The 20,711-nt window shown below is 34.9% G+C and overlaps 1 protein-coding gene across 1 annotated transcript in view; it reads right to left on the bottom strand.

Moving 5' to 3' along the window:
• The window catches only part of LOC133525027 (transient receptor potential protein), a 68,547-nt gene that overhangs the window by 23,611 nt on the left and 24,225 nt on the right, over window positions 1–20,711 (bottom strand). The window contains exons 2-3 of the mRNA XM_061861222.1: window positions 15,952–16,115; window positions 5,900–6,044 (exon numbers count right to left, since the gene is read on the bottom strand). Coding sequence (XP_061717206.1) covers window positions 5,900–6,044; window positions 15,952–16,109 — 303 coding nt within the window. The 5' untranslated portion in view covers window positions 16,110–16,115. The remainder of the gene's footprint in view (window positions 1–5,899; window positions 6,045–15,951; window positions 16,116–20,711) is intronic.

The following is a 20,711-nucleotide window of genomic DNA, read 5'->3' on the forward strand; positions in this document are numbered from 1 at the left end:
ACGCTGGGGTAAATTATTCCACTGGACTAATGTCTTCATTAAAAATAAGAGCTTCGTGAAAAAGTTTTGCTCAGAGCTCTAAAAACTTAAAAACAATGAAATGGAAAACGACACCTACTTAAATATAAGACAGCATTCTATAATTAAACATTATTGAAACTCTGATAAAATTAAAAGTTTGTGTGTTTGGCACAAAATGCTAAAGAAGCCTTTTATTTCCAGCCCCGTTGTCTCGGAGAAAGACCTGTGTGGTCAGTGGTCGTGGTGTCTTTCTCCGAGATCACGATGATAATCCCGTCCTCGAAAAGCGAGAAGTAATTTAATGAAGGAGTGGAGCTTTCAACTTCAGCTTCATCAGAAACCAGGATATGGGTAAAATTTAACTGGCAAGATTTGACCTGTAAAAACAGTTCTTTTTTTAGCATTAGATAGAAGGCAAGCGATCTCGACGTGTCTTTTTATTAAAAATCACTTTTGAAAAGTAAGTCACAGCAAATATGTAACAATTATAAATGATATACGATCTTTCATAAGTAATATAAACTAATTTTTAAAAAGCGTTTACAATAATTTTCAATAAAAAGACACGTCAAGATTGTTTACTCTTTTTCTAACGCTAAAAAAACGAAGTATAGGTACATACATTGCAAGTTAAAAGCTTGTAAAAAGTAACGAGGCCCTCCAGCGGTGGTAGATGTAGTGACCTTTTTCTTTAGCCCGTCACGTTTAGGACGCCACTTCTCATAAGGTGAGACAAGGGTTAGTATTTATTGATAAAAATACAGAGTGTCCAGCGGCAGATTTTCGATTTAAAAATGTTATTTATAAAAAAACTAAAACATATACATAAGCCAAATATTTTTTTTAAAATATTCGAATTAAAATTTCAAGGATTCAAATTTTTGTAAATCACATTTTATAACTGCCGTTCTTTGCTGATTCTCAAACCTTTTCCGCATAATACGAAATTAATACAACACATACGCCTTGTGGTACTAAGTAAAAAGCTATTGGTACGATACGCCTCAACAGCACATGCACACTGCTCGGTCACAAATCAATGCGCAATATTCACGAAACTAAAACACGCCCCCGTGATTCCCATGCTCTTCGCGTGGAAAAATATTAGAATTCGAAATCGGAAATCTGCCACTGGACCACCTATAAATTTGGTCTTATTATATACTATACTTACTCGTATATTCAATCTTAAGCCCTTTAAATTTTCTTCAAGGATAGGTTAAAGTATCCTGAAAGTTCTTATACTCGTATTTACTGAATAATTTTTGTTGAGTTGAATTTAGGTATCAGTTCTATTTTTCGCGACATTATTAGCATAAAATAAATTTTGACGAGAACATTAAAAGCTTGTGGTTTGGTACGCCGACGCTTCAAAATATTCAGATACGTATAACCGATTTTATGAACTTATAATTAACTTAATAATAATTGTATAATCAAACCAAATCTGAATGGCTAGCAACGTTTATATTTGAGCTTCTAGGATTCTTATATTAAATAGGAGGTAATTAAATAATACATAAGACGAAAGTAGACAACCGCCCCGAAACCGCCTTTTCAAAAGTCCCTATTTTCCTCTCTAGATAAGTATTAACATTGATGGAAATATTTTAATGCAATTTCATGTATAGGTACTGTAAGACTTTGTACAATATACACCGTGTTTTTATTGAATTGCGTTAACTCTGGGGTTTCGGTAAGTACGTTTAAGGAAACTAAATGGCATAGTTAATTTAAAAAAAAAAATTTTTTTTTTGTTTTTTTTTTACTATTTTTATTTTTATAAAAAGTAACTAAATGTTGCATATAGCGTTGTTGTAACACGGGCATTACATTTAACTCAACCAAACAATTGAAAACTGTGATATATCAATGTCATTTCTAACATCGATCGTCCGAGATAGTACGTACGTTAGTAGCAAATGTATGAACTCGCACTAAACACTAATCAATAAGTAAACAGGCCCTAAGGCAAGTGTACACGCTCGTAAGGGCCTTATAATATAAAAAATTATGATTGATTATCTCCGAAATGGAGTTAATTAGAATATCGGTGTCTTTGGGAAAATTACTTAATTTAAGCTCAGGAATGCACCCTCGAAATTAACGCAAATCAAAAAAAACACGGTGTATATACGAGTAGGCAATTCGCAATTTGCGTCGATTTAAAATACTCCTTTCGGTCGTATTTTAATTTATCACCACTCGTTGCCAATTTCCTACTTTCCGCACTTGTATCGTAAAAAACCATGTATTTATATTTAGCCTTCACATTTAGTGCGACAAAAGGCTTGTACCATCTACAAATCTTTTACACACTTCTACAAATTTTATCATATCCCAATAAATTCTTTTGGATGATAACAACATAGTGGACCTCTTTTGAGAATATTTTTGTAAATATTGAATTTATAATATCCTTGGACACACGTCACGTGCACGGTGACGTCACACAATTTTCAAAGAGCGTTTTTGGTGCGAAAGCATCCGGAAAATATATTTTGTTAATTTAACATATTTAAAACCGTTTTTAGGGTAAAAATTAAATTTTAGGGCAACGTTTGATTAAAATACAAGCGTTAAATTTTTTTGAAAATAATCCTATTTGCGTTGCGTACTCTTAAAACTTCTGACTTAATAACTATATTTGTCTTATAAGTATTTGTATGGAGAATACCCCTTGTACATGCCTCACTTACTTTCTCGGAATTCTAGCGTTGCTGGGCCTAGCCAAGATCACATGACAATAGGGTTGTTTCCATCTACAAATCTTAGGGCAGAATTGTATCCCAATAAATTCTTTTGGATTATAAGAACATGTTAAACTACTTTTAGGGGACCTGTAATGACCATATTTTTGTAAATATTGAATTTAAAATATCTTTTGGCACACGTCACGTGACCAAATTCGAAACGTCTTTGAAGATTCTGATGACGTCACAACTTTCGGATTGACACTGTTGACAGTTAGGCGATAAACAACAAATGACAAATGACAGTTGACAGCTCATTATCTTCTACGTGTGTATGTAGTTATGTGTCAAACCGTAAACTGTGATAACACTAGACCCTACTCATAGTGTTGTGTTCCTGCCGGTGAGTAAGGTTGCCAGAGTTCAACGAGAGGGGGAATGCTAGGGTCGGCAACGCGCATGTGACTCCTCTGGAGTTGCAGGCGTCCATAGGCTACGGAGACTGCTTACCATCAGGCGGGCCGTATGCTTGTTTGCCACCGACGTAGTATAAAAAAAATATCTGCCTCTATCACTCTTGCATATTCGAGCGATAGAGAGGCAGATAACGAAATTTCGATTGTCGCGTTTTGCAGTAGGCTCTCTGAAAACAAACCGCCAGGATGCATCAAAGTTATCGTGAAAACTTGTCTTAATAGTATACTGTATAAGTTAATCTATGGTTTACAATATGTGCTAGTGCTGCACTCTGGCGGCAGAGCATTACAGTAATACCCCCTTTTGAAAAAGCGAGCATCAGTAGGCAGTAAATAAGTAGGTATTGTATGCCAAACTTATGTCTTTCGGCAAGAATTCCTAAAAACGGTAAGGTAAGTTAGGCACGGTATTATGTAAATATCGACAGATGTGATCAACCGCTCTGCCGCGCTGATTTCCCGAGGGCTACATGCGTATCTATTCCTGTGTTTTTCTTACTTCTTACCTTTGGTATTTATTTTCATAAATATTCGTCTAAAAAACAAAATAATTTCTTAAATGGTCGTAACATGGTGCTAGTAACTGTAATGTAAATAATAGCTCTTTTGATCCTAATATATAGGAATAAAAATATTTATAACATGATAATAAACTGTTTTGTTACCTTTTATATTGAAAAAACTTCAAAATACAGATATCATTATCTCTTAGGACAAAAGATGCCTGTGATTTTGATTAATATGTAACATAATATTTTTTTATTTGTGAAATGCTAATTTAAAAACCTCACCCCAAAAAAAACTAAAATGAAAAAATACAAAAAGAAATTCCGTCGCCGGGATTCGAACCCAGAACCACTAGCTAGAACTGGATCACTACCTACCAAAACCCGCCAGGCTAAACCGGTTGTCAATTTTAGTACTGCGATACAAACAGAGCGCCACTAGTATAAACGAACTTTTGAAAGGGACATTTTTTTGTATGGAGTTATCGTTCTTTATATTCTTTGCTGAGAATAGACAACGGACCTCGGTTGATCGCCTAAGAACTGTCATCAGTGCCAAACCGAGAGTTGTGACGTCATAAGAATCTTAAATGCGTTTTGACTTGGGTCACGTGACGTGTGTTAAAAGATATTTTAAATTTAATTTTTACAAAAATATGCTCATTAGAGGTCCACTAAAGTTAGGGATACAATTCTGCCCTAAGATTTGTAGATGGAAACAAGCCTATTGTTATTTTTTTTAGATTTTAATGTATAGAGCCTGTGCGGACGGAGAAGAGTCGTGGAATGTATTGGGCGCCATACATTCCACGACTCTTCTCTTTCTGCACAGACTGTATTTTGGTTTTGATCTTGATTTTAATTTCTGATCTCAAGTTTAATTTATTATAACTGTAATTCTTTTTCTGGTGCATATATTTATTTTCAATTAAGTCTAAGTTTCTTTTTTAATTTAAACATGTAAATTGTCTTTGTTTTTAAGTTTAAATTGTAATTTTAAGTTTGATTTTAACTTTAATTTTGTAGTAATTCAATTTTAACATGTAAATTGACTTTATGAATAAATGAGTATGAGTATGGGTACTTAGGGATAAGAGTTCCGAAATGTAATTAATCCATATTATTTAATGTGATTATGATTTACGTAAGATGATTTGTAAACTGATGGTCTGTATCCTTACAGCTATTTGATTTTCACTTGCTTGAAAAATCTAAACTAGACTTATATCTAAAATTGTTAATTATTTGGTACAGTTTCCAATTTTTTGACAATGGCCATAGAAGGAGGTACCCAAGAGCTTACCCTTGCCCATGGACAACTGAAACACCAGAGGGGTTGTGTGTTGCCGGCCTTTAAGAGGGAAGAATAGCTTCTTGAATCTAACGAAGTAACTGTAAGTTCTCTATGAAATTCCGTTTCGGGAGAAAACGGTTTCCACTACAAGTCACTTTAATTTTGATGTCGATCGCTTCAGCATAATATATTCTAGGTTTGTAGGTTTCTCTTTATCGAATTTTTTTTTATTCTGCAAATTTTTAAAAATAGGAAAACCTTTCAACCTAGTTTTCCATTGTGTCAATAATATAGTAAAAAATCATGGATAATGGAAAATATTTAGAAGTGGAAAAACGTTTTCTCTTTTTGTATACGTCACGTCATGTGCTATACTTCCCTCTTAAGATGCACTGTAATTGTGTCAATAATTATGTATCAATATTCAATATGTATTATAATTATGTTATGTTACGCCAGTGGCCCTTTCAAGTGTAAAAGCTTGTAAGCCAAAGGAAGGGAAGGAAAAAACTTACGTAAAAAGAAAACTGTCACCAACAACCGTATTTTTTCGTTAAGGATTGAGTGTAACACTATTTTGTAGTTTCTTATTTGCGCTTAAGTTGGGTGTTACAGTGGCAAGGCCTCTTATTATTATTATTTTGATATATTTATATGTGTAGTGCGATCCTACGAGACTAATTTGTTGCAAAGGCAAACGGCAATAAACCGGTCGTTCAGTAAATACCTAATACAACAACAAAAAATATTTTTAATATGGAGCAAAGATTCTTACTTGTTACGGTTCTGATCTTATTTGGATACAACCTTGAAGATCGCGAAGATGTAGTGAACGTCCTGCGTGAGACGCTCGTCAATCATTTATCTATCCACGAGGTTTTTTGGTGTTGTATTAATCTTGACACTAACCTTGACTTTGATCCCCGATGTAAGCAGCAGTTTTATCAGCTCGATGTTCTCGTTCTCGATGGCTGCGATGAGGGCTGACCGGTTGAGAGGGTCCACGCAGTTGATGTCGAACAGCTCGGGACTGCCGGTATACTGGTCGATAAGTCTGTGAACAATCATCGTCTTGATGATTATTTGTGTACCGATGAATTTCTTAATTAGACTGGTTCCCTGCCGACACAAAATCTCATGCACATATGATGCATCAAATATATTTATGCATATTCATATTTATAGCGTCATTATCTAGTTTTAAGATTTTTAAACCTTTCCTAAGGGTTAAAATGCTTTATTTTTGCTTTTAATCTACTTTTGTGACTAAAATGATGTTAGTCAAGCCCAAGTTTACGTTCTGAATTTATAAATAACACAGCTTGGTGGTAATTTTCATATACTAATAACATAAATGTAAAAATAATATTTAATGTAATCTACAACATTGACGATTCTTGCGGTGTTATATGGGGGCTGTCAATTTTCTTTATTTATTAATCCCTGGTTACATTATATAATATTAACAAGTAAATCAGCCACTCTAGGTTTGGTTTTCATTTTTTAGAGTTGTATAAAATCTAATTGTGAAGCTGAGCTGGTAGCTTCCTCGCACAACGTATCAGTATTGCGATACAACGGGGAAATGCCGTCAGCAATCCTTGGTACTATGCCTCAAGGGCCTATTTTAGATTTAAGCTGGTTATAGTAATCCTCTATATATATCCATTATGTATATTGTTATTGTAAATAAACTCTGATTGTCTCATGGGACAATCTGGTGGGAAATTGAAAATAGTTCTAGGGACTGCACGGCACTGCCGAACTAATAAATACATATAAATAAATACTACATTGTTGTTGCAGTTATTGCCTTATCTTTACTACCCAAACTTTGTGTAGAAGAGATCGCTCTTTGGCTATAAGACCGCCTGTTCTTTAAGTTCTACTCATGTCCATATTAGTAAGTAGAGTCTGTTCGGAAAGAGAAGAGTCGTGGAATGTATTGGGCCCCATACATTCCACGACTCTTCTATTTCCGAACAGAATCTATCTATAATAATATACTTATATGAAATGGTTTATTGTTTGAGAGTTATTGTATTGCATTGTAACACCACAATCAAGATATACAGAACATAATTACCATGGATATATAATAGTACTTAAATTTTTTATTATCTATATGTACCATTCTTGTGCATTGGTTTCGCCAGTAGATGTTTTGTTTTGAACCGACGGGCCTTCCTCGAACAGACCCCCTTAAAACAATCTTTAGAATCTTGTTTACCGACCTATTTATATGACATTGACGTTGGACGCACAAAATAAGGGTGTCAACAATCTCTACATGACGTTGTAGAAACGCTTTTTTCTTTAAGGTAAACGTGCTTGACTTGCCCAATAGATGACACACTAATGTTTATAATTTTATTATATCTCCTCTATTGAAATAGACGATAGCGGACGACTGCTTCCCCATACAAACGAAACGTTGTCCCCATTTTCCTCCCTGGATATTGACATAGTGGATAATTTGACAATAAATCTTTTTTTACTAACCGACACCCAATCGTTTGTCTTTATTCATTTTTATTATTATTATAAGGAGTAAAATGAAATTCGTAACTCTTACAACTATTAAAAATCTAAAAAAAGGTATGATAAGTACCTATTCATCAAATTGTGTAAAAATATTTTCTGTAATTTTAATATATACAATCTAGATGGGTCTTTTTAAAAATAACACTTTTGTAAAATAAGTCGTGGCAAATATCTAACATTTATAAATCATAGACTATTATTTACATTCTTTTGCATGGTTTCATAAATAATATAAATAAACTATCTTTTTAAAAGGGTTTTTCAATAATTCCCAATAAAAAGACATGTCAAGACCTTTTTGCTAATGCTAAAAATAAAACAAATTATAGGTAGAAAGGAAAATGGGGACCACGTTTGTACGAAGAATTGGTCGCCCTTTTTACTCTTAATTGCCATTAGTTCATCTCAGCTAGTCGGTGCACGGCAAGTAACTATCATAATAGAGCTATTCCGTACACGGCGGGAAGAATTCGATAACATTTAAGAAGTTAGAACCTCATGTAATTTTATTTTAAGTTCAAATTTCGTCAATTTTATATCTTGAGTTATCAACTTCTTCCCGCCGACCGAATTATGATTTTTGTATCGCAAATATATAACGTTTAAAAGCTAAAGTTATTACCAAGCATCTAGGAATATATTTAAGTACTTAAGTTCTGATTTAATATAAAGTGAAGAAAACAAGTGGGCTTGAATGTCTAAAAGGAACCTAGCAATGCCGATTCAGACATTTGCTCAGTTAAGCATAAGCTGCTTTTGAGGCACTTTCATTATAAATTCTAGGAAGTAAAATAGGTACTTATTAATAGCTTATTACAGTCGATGTTTTAATGAATTTTTTCTACTACCGTACTTTTATTTGTCATTTAAAGGATCGTGCACACATCTTTAAAACCCTACCTTATAGTTGTCAAGACAATCTTTAGTCTATGCCCCAAAAACGCATTTTTGCATACACGCAGTATTTTTTTTGGCTCTTTTCGATACTTCGTGTAATGACCACTTAAAAAATATTGTATGAAATACATTGTTGCCAACCTTATTTTAAATGACATCTCTGACAAATAAGTGAACCATAGACATTTTTTTTTAATTTAATTCATTCATTTTCCCACCCGTACCCTCCATTCTTTGCTACTTCTTGACTGTGGTTACTGTGGTTGTCGAATAAAAACTTAAGTTTTGTGTTAAAAAACAGTGTGTCTTTCAAGTTAAAATGGATGAAGACAAAAACAGTGTCTACGCCTGAAGAAATATCAGTGATGGCCCAAGAAGTCACTAAAAATTTGCTGCCTTCAAAATCGCGATAGATGACTTGAAAAATATTTGTTAAATTTACAATTTTATTTCAAAGTAAGTGCTTGGTCGTAGAAAAAGTATTGTATGCAACGTTGTTTAACTGAGTCAAAAGATACTCGTGGCGTCTTTATTAACAATTTTAGGCTTCGCCTCAAATTGTTACTCCCGCCACTCGCCTTTTTTGACGTCTCTTAAACAACGGTTGCTTAAAATACTATTTTATGTTTTGCTCAAAACTTTATCTAGCAAGTTTTTTAGTCTTTTCTCTACTTACACTTAATTTTTTTATAATATTAGTTACTAGTAGTATAATTTGGTATAAAAGTTAGTTAGGACGTAGAAGCGTAAGTAAACCAAATACTTATTAAAAAGTTATGCAGTAAGGAAATCGTGTTCCTAATTATTTGAAGGGGAAAATATTAGAGAATAATGCTCAAGTACCTATAAGTATGGAAAACTACAACATATGATCTTCCTGAATGATCTTCCTCTCTCTATGAGACAAGCCCAGAACAAATTCTCCTTCAAGCGCATGTTGCGCAAGCATCTGTTTGACAAGGTTCAAAGGTCGTCCTCATGGTGTTTCACAATGGGTATATATTTATGCATGTATGTATGTATGTATATTTATGTATCATATTATTTATGTACGTATAATTTTATATAATTTTGTGATATTTTTTTGTCATTTTACTCTGTTTTCTGACCCTGCACCAATTAGGATCTTTCGGTTTGGCTCATGGTTGACTGGTAAAGAATGCCTTCTGGCATTAAGTCCGCCATTTGTACCCTTCATGTATTGTGTAATAAAGTTTAAATAATAAAAAAAAACATATCAAGATCGGAAGATCTTTACTGGAAGTAAATAGGTATTTTTTTACAATGAAAATACATATTTTATTGAATATTCGGAATTTAGAATCCTAGCGTAGTTATAGACAGTCAAAGAATTTAAATTCAGTACCATTAGTTATTCTGTGGTACCATTTCGTTCCTAGTGACTGTGACAATCAATATGAATGTGTTTGCATGGCTCGTATATTTCATGCCATTGACGCAAAAATGACGTAATTTAACACACAGGATTTTTTTTTACAACACTACAAATTTAAATAACTTACCTATTGACACGTAGAAAAATAATAACTTTTTACGTAAAATACACTGTTAAAAATCAAAAATAAGTATAATTATAATAAACTTATAATCTATTATTTAGTTGAGTGAACATAAAATGAAAACCAGTTAGACGATTCTGTACTTATCAAGTAGAATACTAACTGAAATTGGAATCAGAATGTAGCGCGACGTCAGTTTTCCGTCTATGGCATGAAATATACGGGCACCGGTCGTATCATTGTCAATCTGTCAAGGTATGAAATGATACTGAAATTAAGTTCCTTGACCGTACCTAGGAGCGTTTTCACATTGCTCAATCCGATATCGGTACCCCTAGTGTAAATTTATTCGATAGTGAGACGTGTACGCGTTTGCGTTAAGTCTCATTTTGTATGGGATTTTGAGTTTCCAAAAAGTCCCGCTTGGCGCGCTGTTTTTAAATCCCATACAAAATGAGACTTGAGACTTAACGCAAAAGCGTAGGTACGTCACGTTACGCTATCGAAAATAATTACACTAGGGGTTTGGATGTCGAATACGACCACTAAAAAGAAAATTAAAAAGTGTTTTTTTATATGTTAAAGAAAAAGTTACGAAGCCCTCCAGCGGTGAAGGCTGGAATGGACCGGCGTCTTTAGCAATCCAGGCTAACGCTTAGTACCTCTAGGCCACCCCGCCACGGCGGAACTGGCCCCGATTTCCCGACTATATGCCAGCTAAGTAAGACTAGGCGTCTTGGTTCAACTGTGACTACCAGTGACCGACACGGACAGTGCCACACCGCGGGACTCCGAACAAAAACTTAACATTGACATGAATGGACATGACTCAAATGCAGCGATTTAGTTAGTTTTTTTTTTTATACTACGTCGGTGGCAAACAAGCATACGCCTGATGGTAAGCAGTCTCCGTAGCCTATGTACGCCTGCAACTCCAGAGGAGTTACATGCGCGTTATCGACCCTAAACAGCGTGAAAACGTTCTAAATGTTACCAATAACGGTTGTTAAATCTGGTATCTGATATAAACAGAATTTAATACCATTAGACAATAAAGTTATAATAGTCCTATACTTTTCGATTCTCGGCTGACAAATTGAAACAGCCTTCAATCATCATTGAAAGGTACAATACAACATTAATTACTGAACACGGTTCTGAAATAACTTGTATAGCCCAAATTGACATTTTGGCAGCAAAAAGTTACGGGTTGGGTGGACGAAGTTGGGCGAAGTTAGGCAATCGGAAACGGCACGGCTAGTACACACTCGGGTGAGTTGATTTACATTAGAGTAGGCCCAATTAGGGAGAAATAAATCCAAATGTGTGTCGTACCACACATATGGTTTCATATACATAACTCTATACCAGTAGTCCCTAACCTTTTCAGTCCTGTCATCCCTAAGACTAACTATCATCTTTGTTATCTTTAATTAAGCTTATTACCCCCGTGAAATACCAGTTTTACCCCCACGCGGGTAATTACCCCCAGGTTAGGATCCGTTGCTACGGAATAAGCACACAAAAAAAACGCAGTTTGAGTATTGTTATCCACCGTAACTTTGAAAATCTTTATATCGAAGTGAACGTTACTTAATATTTTTAGGGTTCCGTACCTCAAAAGCAAAAAACGGAACCCTTCTAGGATCACTTTTTTGTTTGTCTGTCTGTTAAGAACCTTTATCTCGGGAACGGGCAGAGGTATCGAGTTAAAATTAAAACTAAATACTCAGATCCACAGTCACTTGAAGCTGTGAAATAAGTATAACCAAACTTCTAAGTGAACGTATAGAAATATAACGTAAAGATTGGTCGTTTATGCCGCAAACTATAAATTTATCAAAAAAATTGTATGGAATCCTCTTCTTTTATTTTTCATTCGATTTTTTTTAAGTGAAAACTTCTTTAGCGCCGCTGTGTGTGTGTATTTTTTATACAATTGTTTTTTTTTGTATGACGATATTTTGTGAAATTCTTAGTATTAAATTTGATCTATGAATTATATTGATTAGTATAATATTATATGGAATAATATTTACATCAATAAATTGCTCTGATAATTAAGATAATTATATGTAATACTGTCTTACTATTCATAACTGCTTGTTGCTAGGCCTACATGAATAAAGTATATTTGAACTTTGAACTTTGAATTTTGTGCACTTTTTGTGATGGAGAAAAAATGTTAAACTCGCGTCCGGTATCACGTGACCGACAGATTGAAAATTCTTAAGACGGACACGTGACATCATGGTGACGTGCAAATTGAATGTCTTCGAAGCCTGGTTACTTTTGAAAAATCGTATCTATTCAAGTGTTACATTTTATTTTTTTCATAATCAAAGTGCTGTCATAACGGTTAAAGAGGTTTAATCTTTGTTAATTGTGTTGTTTTGTATCTTTGTGTTGTTGGGTGTCCATGATTGTAGATACTCAATTTTTTCCTTACCAAATAGTTAAATAACAGAAAAGACGCGTGATTGTTTTACTTAATATTTTGGTGAACGATTCATTAACATTTACTGATTGTGTAGGCTGTAGTTCTCCTCACGTCTCATGAATTACTATGTATATGTTATATATCTTATACCTTTAAACGAGCAATTCTTGTATATATATATATATTTCTGTGATCTCGGAAACTGCTCTAACGATTTCGCTGAATTTTGGTATATGGGGGTTTTTGGGGGGTATACAATCGATCTAGATTAGTGTTATGTTTGGGAAAACGCGTGTTTTCGAGTTTTCAGGCGTTTTTCTTTCGACGCAGAATATGGTCGCTAATTTCGTGTTGCCGGCCACTGTCCGTCTGGTCCAGCGGGTTAAGACGCGGACGGCTAGAAACGAGTGTTACGGGTTCGAATCTCGCCCGGTGCTAAACTTTTTTTTTTAATATGTTCAAGTTTATATATAATTTTTTAATTTTTATTGTTTTAGACAAGTTTAATTTAGTAAAAAAATATAGTTAAGATTATCACCTATACACCACCATATTACAATAAATAGTTATAACCGAGCAAAGCGCGGTCGCCCAGGAACTTAACACTAAAATTGGCATTTCAAAATATCTTCCACACTCAAAACTATTTACGTAGGTATACCTAATAGAGAATTATCACTTGTTATAAAACTGCTACAATTTCTCCAAAATATCAAAAATGCACAACGTTAATATTCAAGTTTTACGATTTGTGATACTATATATTTAGTATCACAAATCGTCTCAAATTAATAATTGTTATCTACTAATTATGTATGACATTATAATATTTCCATAATTAATACAATATATTTATATTGCCTATTGATTACATAATCGATTTTTATCGACTTACGGAAATGTTACACGAATCGGAACAGCAGACATGGTCACAACACTAAATAAAAAAAAAAGACGTAGACCGTAACTGTTTGCATTCTAAATTGTTATCGTAAAATATTCAATAACTAAGATATGAAGAAATGTAACATTCATTAAGTTACGAGTATGTTTATGAAAAGTGAAATATTGTGTTTAGGTACATGACAAGGTGTAATATCATTATGGGATTTTGTTTATAATTTCAAAGCGTCTTGCGCGTTTACGTTCTAAGGGCGTTGAGATGTGTCAAAAGTTCATTCTTAGAGATTTTAGACTATAGATATATGAATTGAAACATAATGTACTGTAACATCACTATACAGTATCAATGCAAATAAATAATTTTTCATTTCGGAAAGGAATACTAAAGGAATGAATTTATATAAATTGTACCAAAGGTGCGCGCGAAGAAGAAACAAATCGAAAATTTGACATTACAAGGTTTAATTATCGATGTGAAAACTTTTGGACGCCGATATTTGAGTGGCTTCACGCGTTCAATAGCAAACATAGCTACAGTAATCGGGAGGCATCGTGATAACATACTACACTAAATAGGATTACAGCACTTATGCGGCTGCGGCTGATCGCCGTACTTAACGACAAATCGCGAAAATCGGGGACGTCCGAGCAGATTAACCGGATGGCGACGAGTCGACGTAATTCTTTCGAGTTTTCGTGTAAAGCGTGTGTAATATTTAGCGGTTCACCAAAAAAAGAATAGAATCAAGAAATATAATAGTTCAAGTTCTTTTCTAATTTCGATATAAAGATACTCCATCATGTCTTCGTCCAAAAAATAAAGTGCTGTTATACAAATATATATACAAAATTTGTAAATTGTATCGCATTGTAATTACTGTACTTAATTCATACACATGTAAGTCTAAAGCATACGCTAACACACTTGCATGCATATAACTTAAACATGAATGGCTTATTCGTTGTAACACAATGGAATCAAGGACTAATTACAGGACCTTAACTATGTAAAAAAAATTGCAATGTGTTTTATATGTTGTCGAGCGTTTGGAATTTTAAATCACTTACTGCATTAAATACATTTAAGTAGCTATTTTTTAAAGTAGGTTTCAGTCATCAGAAAACTAGGGTGACCAGGGGCACTGGTTAAAAGGTGGGTAAGGCTCTTTTATTAATGTTTTGGTGCTACCAATTGTAATATAGGTATTTACATTATGCAATGAGGGGGGTAAGCGAAATTTTGAAAGCGAGCGTGGTAATTCCCAACAGCCGCAGGCTTGAGGGAATTATAGGCCCGAGTTTGCAATATTCTTACCCCTACAGTTACACACAATGTTTTTCATCACACTTGCGAAGAAAAAACTAAATGTTAAGCAAAATAATTCTTAAATACATATCAAACATTCGTCCGCCATATTGTCATTTCTTGACAGGTTAGGCAACGAAGGCACAGACCTATTCGGCATTCAGCCACGATTGAAAATTATGAAATAATATTTTAAACGACTATTTATTAAATAAAATTATTTTATTTTTAAACAAAAATATTGAATTATAAACGTCAGTATTTTAAAAGTAAAACTCATTTACGCTACTTTTTTTTATGAATTAGTGACATAATAGGTTAAAAAAACTAAAACTTTCTAGGGATAGCTTTTTTTTCACAATCTATAACTCCCACGGGAACAATATAGGTCTTTGTCCTATAGTACACCTGTATGAAATGAGGTATTTTTGGAGCAAGTGTGATGAAAACGTTTTTTTCTTGCTGGGTGCAGCCTGTCGATGTATTCGATTCCTATGTCGACCTAGTTTTTAAGTAATCAATTGATGCAGGCGCAGTTTTAACAACATACACAAGTCAAAGTACAAATTGAACTGTGTTTTGAAACTGAAAGGCTAGAGTGACGTTTAAGAATACGTTTTACCTAGGTACTACCTACGTGTTACTACGCCGCTTTACGCCCACTTTTCTAAGGACCACATTTAAGGTCTTAGTACCTCATTTTTAGCGTATACTTATGTGGTGTGTATTCCTGCTATGTGAAAGCTTAGCTGGAGGCTTAGCCAAGATGATAGTGATTGAGAAACACCAACCGAAACTCAAAAAATGTATGGATGTAATCACGTGACTTTTCTTAGTAAATAATATTCACCAGACTCGATATAAATATACATAAATTATTTGCTTTTCGAACGGCTTTAACAATGATCGTTTATTACAGTAGTAAGTACGTCTTTTCTTTTTCTAGTAAAAGGGCGCTTCAGGACCTATTACGGATTGTATTCCTCATTTCTCCTTTTAGTTACTTACTTCTTAACGGTGGCATATTGGTAGTCTCCTCAGTTGGCGTACAGTAAGTAGGTATTTTCCTTTCTAGTGATAGGAATGACATATCCAGGACATGTCACTATCGTAGCTCATGCTGATACTGGCTGTTTACTTACAAAATAATCAGTTTGTCAGAGGAAGTACTTCCATAATAAAGTAGGTACTTACTTCTTAACGCTGGGATAGTCTTCTCGGTCCACGTGTAGTAAGTAGGCTTTCTCCTCCCTAGTAAGAAGCATGATATCTCCATCTCCAGGATATGTCACTAGCGTAGGTCATGCTGATACTGGCTGTTTACCGACAATCTGATTAGGTAGGTACTTACTTCTTAACGGTGGCGTAGTCTCCTCGGTCCGCGTGCAGCAAGTAAGTCTTCTCCTCCCTAGTGAGAGGGCGCTCCAAGACATGCCGCAGGTCGTGCTGGCTGTTCCGCAGCGCCTCCTGCGAGCTGCCCAGCAGCTCTTCTCTTGAACCTTTGTTCATTTTCGTCTGTAAAAAAGAAGTGTTGTTAAGTAATGAAGTACTTTTATAGTATTTTATGCATCAGTTGTATAAGAAGGGTCAAAAAAGGCGAGTGGCGTGAGTTACAATGTGAGCCGGAGCCGAAGGCGTAGGCGAACATTGTAAAGGAATACGCCACGAGAATTTTTTGACCTACTTATACAACGTTGCATACAATATTTTTCCTACGAGTCAACAAAAATTAATCTTAATTTAGGTAAACAAATTACAGCAAAAGTATATAGCCAAGACGCGCGAGCATACCTTATTACGCGCCCGGCCCGCCCCGGGCCGCGGCCGGCCGGTCGGCGACACCTCCTCGTAACTCATGAGGCCCTGGTACTTGCTACTTGCTAAATTAATTTTTTGGACAGTTTTTTCTCAATTTTGGCCACCGTAGCCTACGGAGACTAACAAGCAACGCTAAGCGGTCTTCGTAGTCTATGGGTGTTGCTATATTACGGGTGTCACATGCGTGTTTCTGACTTATGAAGTAATTATTTTTACTATGCAACCAAATGAATATTTTGTAAGTTGGCATCAATGCACTTAGTTTAAAACCGTATTCGTTTTGATTTTGTTAGGTTGGTAGCCATTAATCGCAGTAACGTTATAGCGTATAAAAGCACAAGAGCTTTTATGAGGAATAGACAATATAGACTTTTCTTGAAATCTTTTATGTATGTTCTTATATTCGTGTTAATGAATGCATAAATGACAGATAACAGTTGAGGAGTAGGAAAAAGCCTTTTGTTTACGGTATATTATCTAAATATGGCAAGATTTATACGAGTGCGTACTCGCGTTATTTAATAATGCTCATGCTCAAGCAGCAAGTAGGCGAAATAAGTCACTCTCAACATTTACAAAATGTAACTTCATTTACCAGTAAGCAATGGCATTTATTTCGCACGGAAATGGAGATGGATAGCATATATTGTTCAGAGTGGGGAAACAAATAACGCAACCATCGCTTTCGGTTGAAAACCGCTGGATGGAAGCCATGGCTCCGGGCGCCCTGTACAACACTCTTGGCAACGGTCCGTCATAAGTGAGCTACGAGCGGTAGGGTTGGTTGACGAGGCTAAAAGGGTCGCTGAAGATAAGAAGGCAGGGCGTGAGCTTGTGAAGGCTTATGAACAACAACAACATTTAACTACCTGTAACGACAGTCAACGCACTACCTAACCAATTGAAGGAACGTTGTATAGAGTTTTAGTAAGGAATGTTTTTTTTTTAAATCCTCAAGTGAAATGGCACATTCGCCAGAAGTAAGTCAAAATATTATTAACAAACAAAATTGCCCAAATTACAGACATGTATTAGGAATATTTTATTTGTAACAAAATATAATATATTACACATGATTATTTTCCCTTTAAGTACATGACGCAATACATGAAAATCGAAAAAGTTTACATCGGTTACACAAAAATACCTCCGACTTTACGATTTGGAGGAAACCGGTTACGCAATTTCAAAGATTGTAAGTAATTTATTTTCTCAACACCTTTCGCGAAAGTTTAAATCAACTCTCACAAAAATAAACGAGATTCAGTAAAACGGTTTTTCACGTTTTGATTGTTAGCTGTTTACTGTTTATCAATTACAAATAAAAATAAATATCTATATATGGTGTCTTGTAAAAAAAATAGGTATTTTATATACAAGCTTCCATACTCGTAGTCCAAAAAAATTGAGCTTTTAAAGTTTTGTTGTGCCATCTAGATAGGAAACTGGAATTTAGATTGAACATATACAGGATAATTTAGGAGACGTGAGCAGGACCTACATATACATTTAATGTTAATCGAGCGTTCACTATTGTATAGATATTTATTGCATTTTACATTGTGTTAAGCAAAAGTTTGATTTTGTATATAGTTATTCGTGGTCATCCTACAACGATTATTGTCCCTGTCCCTCAAGATCGTGTCATTCACGACGACGCGTGGCTTGACACGTATTATCATGTTATTAAAGGTTAGATTTGACAAATCTGCGCGTCATCGTGGATGACACGAACTATAAACCGTTTAACTTTAAACTGTTTTTTTTTTTTTTATGTAGTAGGCTGCAAACGAGCAGACGTGCCACCTGATGGGAAGCAGTCATCGCCACCCATGGACATAAGCAACATCGGAGGAGCCACTTATGCGTTGCCAACCTTTGAGAACCCTAAATACCTGCTTCTTGAAGAACCCCATGTCATAGCGCAAGGGAAACACCTCAGAAGGTAGCTCATTCCACAACTTGCACGTTCTGGGAAAAAACGAGCGAGATGTCCGCTTGTTCTTGGTTTGCCACGTGTCGAGAAAGTGAGGATGAACTTTGACTCTTTAGCGGGAGGTGCGGTGATAAAAACGTGACGGTGGCACCAATTCAAAAAGTTCTTTAGAACATTCCCCATTGTACAGACGGTAGAACAGGCATAGAGAGCCAACGTCTCTCCGAAGACTGAGAGGTTCCGAACCGACTGTGAGATCGGGGTCACCAACAATACGAACTGCCCGACGTTGGATGGAGTCAAGTGGAAGAAGTTGGTATTTCGGGTTTTGTTTAGACAGTACTTTGATGAGGAGGAAAGTAAATTGTCACACTTGAGTGAGGCACGATGTTCTCGTCAGTCAGAGCATTCTCTGTGGTTCACCGTTCACCCACGTTCGCACAATAATAATGCTGTAGATAATGTATAATAGACCGAGCATTAGCAAAGTTCTCCGTTTCAGCTTGGGCAAAAATGCTTTCGTATGTTCTCCTCTACAGCCGTGGCAGCATGGTTCCATTTTTATCATTTGTCACTATGCCCGTCACTTTCGCGCTTACATACTTGTTAGAACGTGACAGGCATGGTGACAAATGACCATCTTAGCCCTACAGGTCGCAATTCTCAGCCGATTATCGTGAAATTTTGTAAGCAGGTCGATGATGAAATAGTTTTTTTTTTATTCAGTGTTAGGATTTATTTATAATGGCAGAGTCATGCATTTATTCAATTTTAAGTTATGCTCTCGAGGTCACAGAACCACTGGTACTAATTTAGTATAATTTGTATATAATCCAATTGTAGGAGGTCCCGGGTTCGATGCCTGGTAAGGGTATTTATTTATGTGTTTATCACAGATAATTGTTTTCTGAGTTATGGATGTTTTCTATGTATTTAATTATTTATGTATGTATATATCTAATATACACCGTGTTTTTATTGAATTCCGTTAACACCGGGGTATGGGTAAGTACGTTTAAGGAAACTAAAAGGCATAGTTAGTTTTTTTATTATTATAAAAAGTCATTAAATGTTGCATATAGCGTTGTTGTAACACGGGCAATACATTTAATTCAACCAAACAATTGAAAACTGTGATACATCAATGTAATTTCGAACATCAATCGTCCGGGCAACAGGCCCTAAGGCAATTGTATACGCTCGTAAGGGCCTTATAAGATAAAAAAATAATTACCGAAATGGAGTTAATTCGAATACCGGTGTCTGTGCGAAAGTTACTTAATTTAAGCTCGGGAATGCACCCTTGAAATTAACGAAAAAAAAAACACGGTGTATATGTATATCGACGTCTAGTACCCACAACACAAGCCAAATTGAGCGTAATGTGGGGACTAGGTTGATTTATGTAAGATTGCCCCGTATTATATACATACATATTATATATTAAATGAAGATGAGCAAAAAATACGTCTTTTTTTGTTATTTCAGGTAGGAATTGAACAGACGAAGAAAAGGCTATTACTCACAGCTCTGCCAAGAAAAGCTATATTTTTGTCACAACCACATAAGTACTCTATGGGTAGTTAATATAGCCCCAAAGGAATCTTTTTCATGTTTTACTAAAAAATAACGACTTTTATTTTTCTTTATAAAATAATTTAGCAGGCAATTTGTTTTTGTTCCAAACGTCGCACTTATTGACGCAACGTCACGCAGTATTATAAGTGATGACTATGCACACAATTATGCAGAATGCCTCTAGAAAAAAAATTGTATTGTTAAGGCTATTTTTCAAAAAATCTTTTAAAATAGTTTCATGGCACTGAAACCTGTGCCGAGACAGGACTCAGGACAATATTAGTACAGTAAGGCACTTTATCTGTATTCAAAAAATGTATTATCGCTCCTTTAGTTCTTTAGTTAGTTTAGTTTAGTTAATAGTTTATATGGTTATCCTAAGATATTTATACTTAAAAAAAGTTACCAAAGGAAGAGCGGTGTCTCCCAACACAAGCATTTATTTTGCTTACAGGGAGACTCCATCCCTTTGATCATAATTTACGTGTTTTTGTTGAATAAAGAATTTTGTAATTAATAAAAAAATATATATCGACAACGTATTTTAAAAGTAATTTTTTCAACAATACAAGTCTCATACAATTTTTATACGATCAAAATAAAGTACATTAAACATTACTAATACAGGTCCCATCACACTAAGTCGTTTGATAAACATCTTAAAAATTATTAAATTAAATAGGATTATTGTTTTTCGCTAGACGAATTTCATTGTATCGAGGCTAATATAATTATGTAGACTGGCCATGCATGACAACATTTACGAAATGAAATAACTA

This window comes from Cydia pomonella, chromosome 14 (genome assembly GCF_033807575.1).
Source record: "Cydia pomonella isolate Wapato2018A chromosome 14, ilCydPomo1, whole genome shotgun sequence".
Lineage (NCBI taxonomy): Eukaryota > Metazoa > Arthropoda > Insecta > Lepidoptera > Tortricidae > Cydia > Cydia pomonella.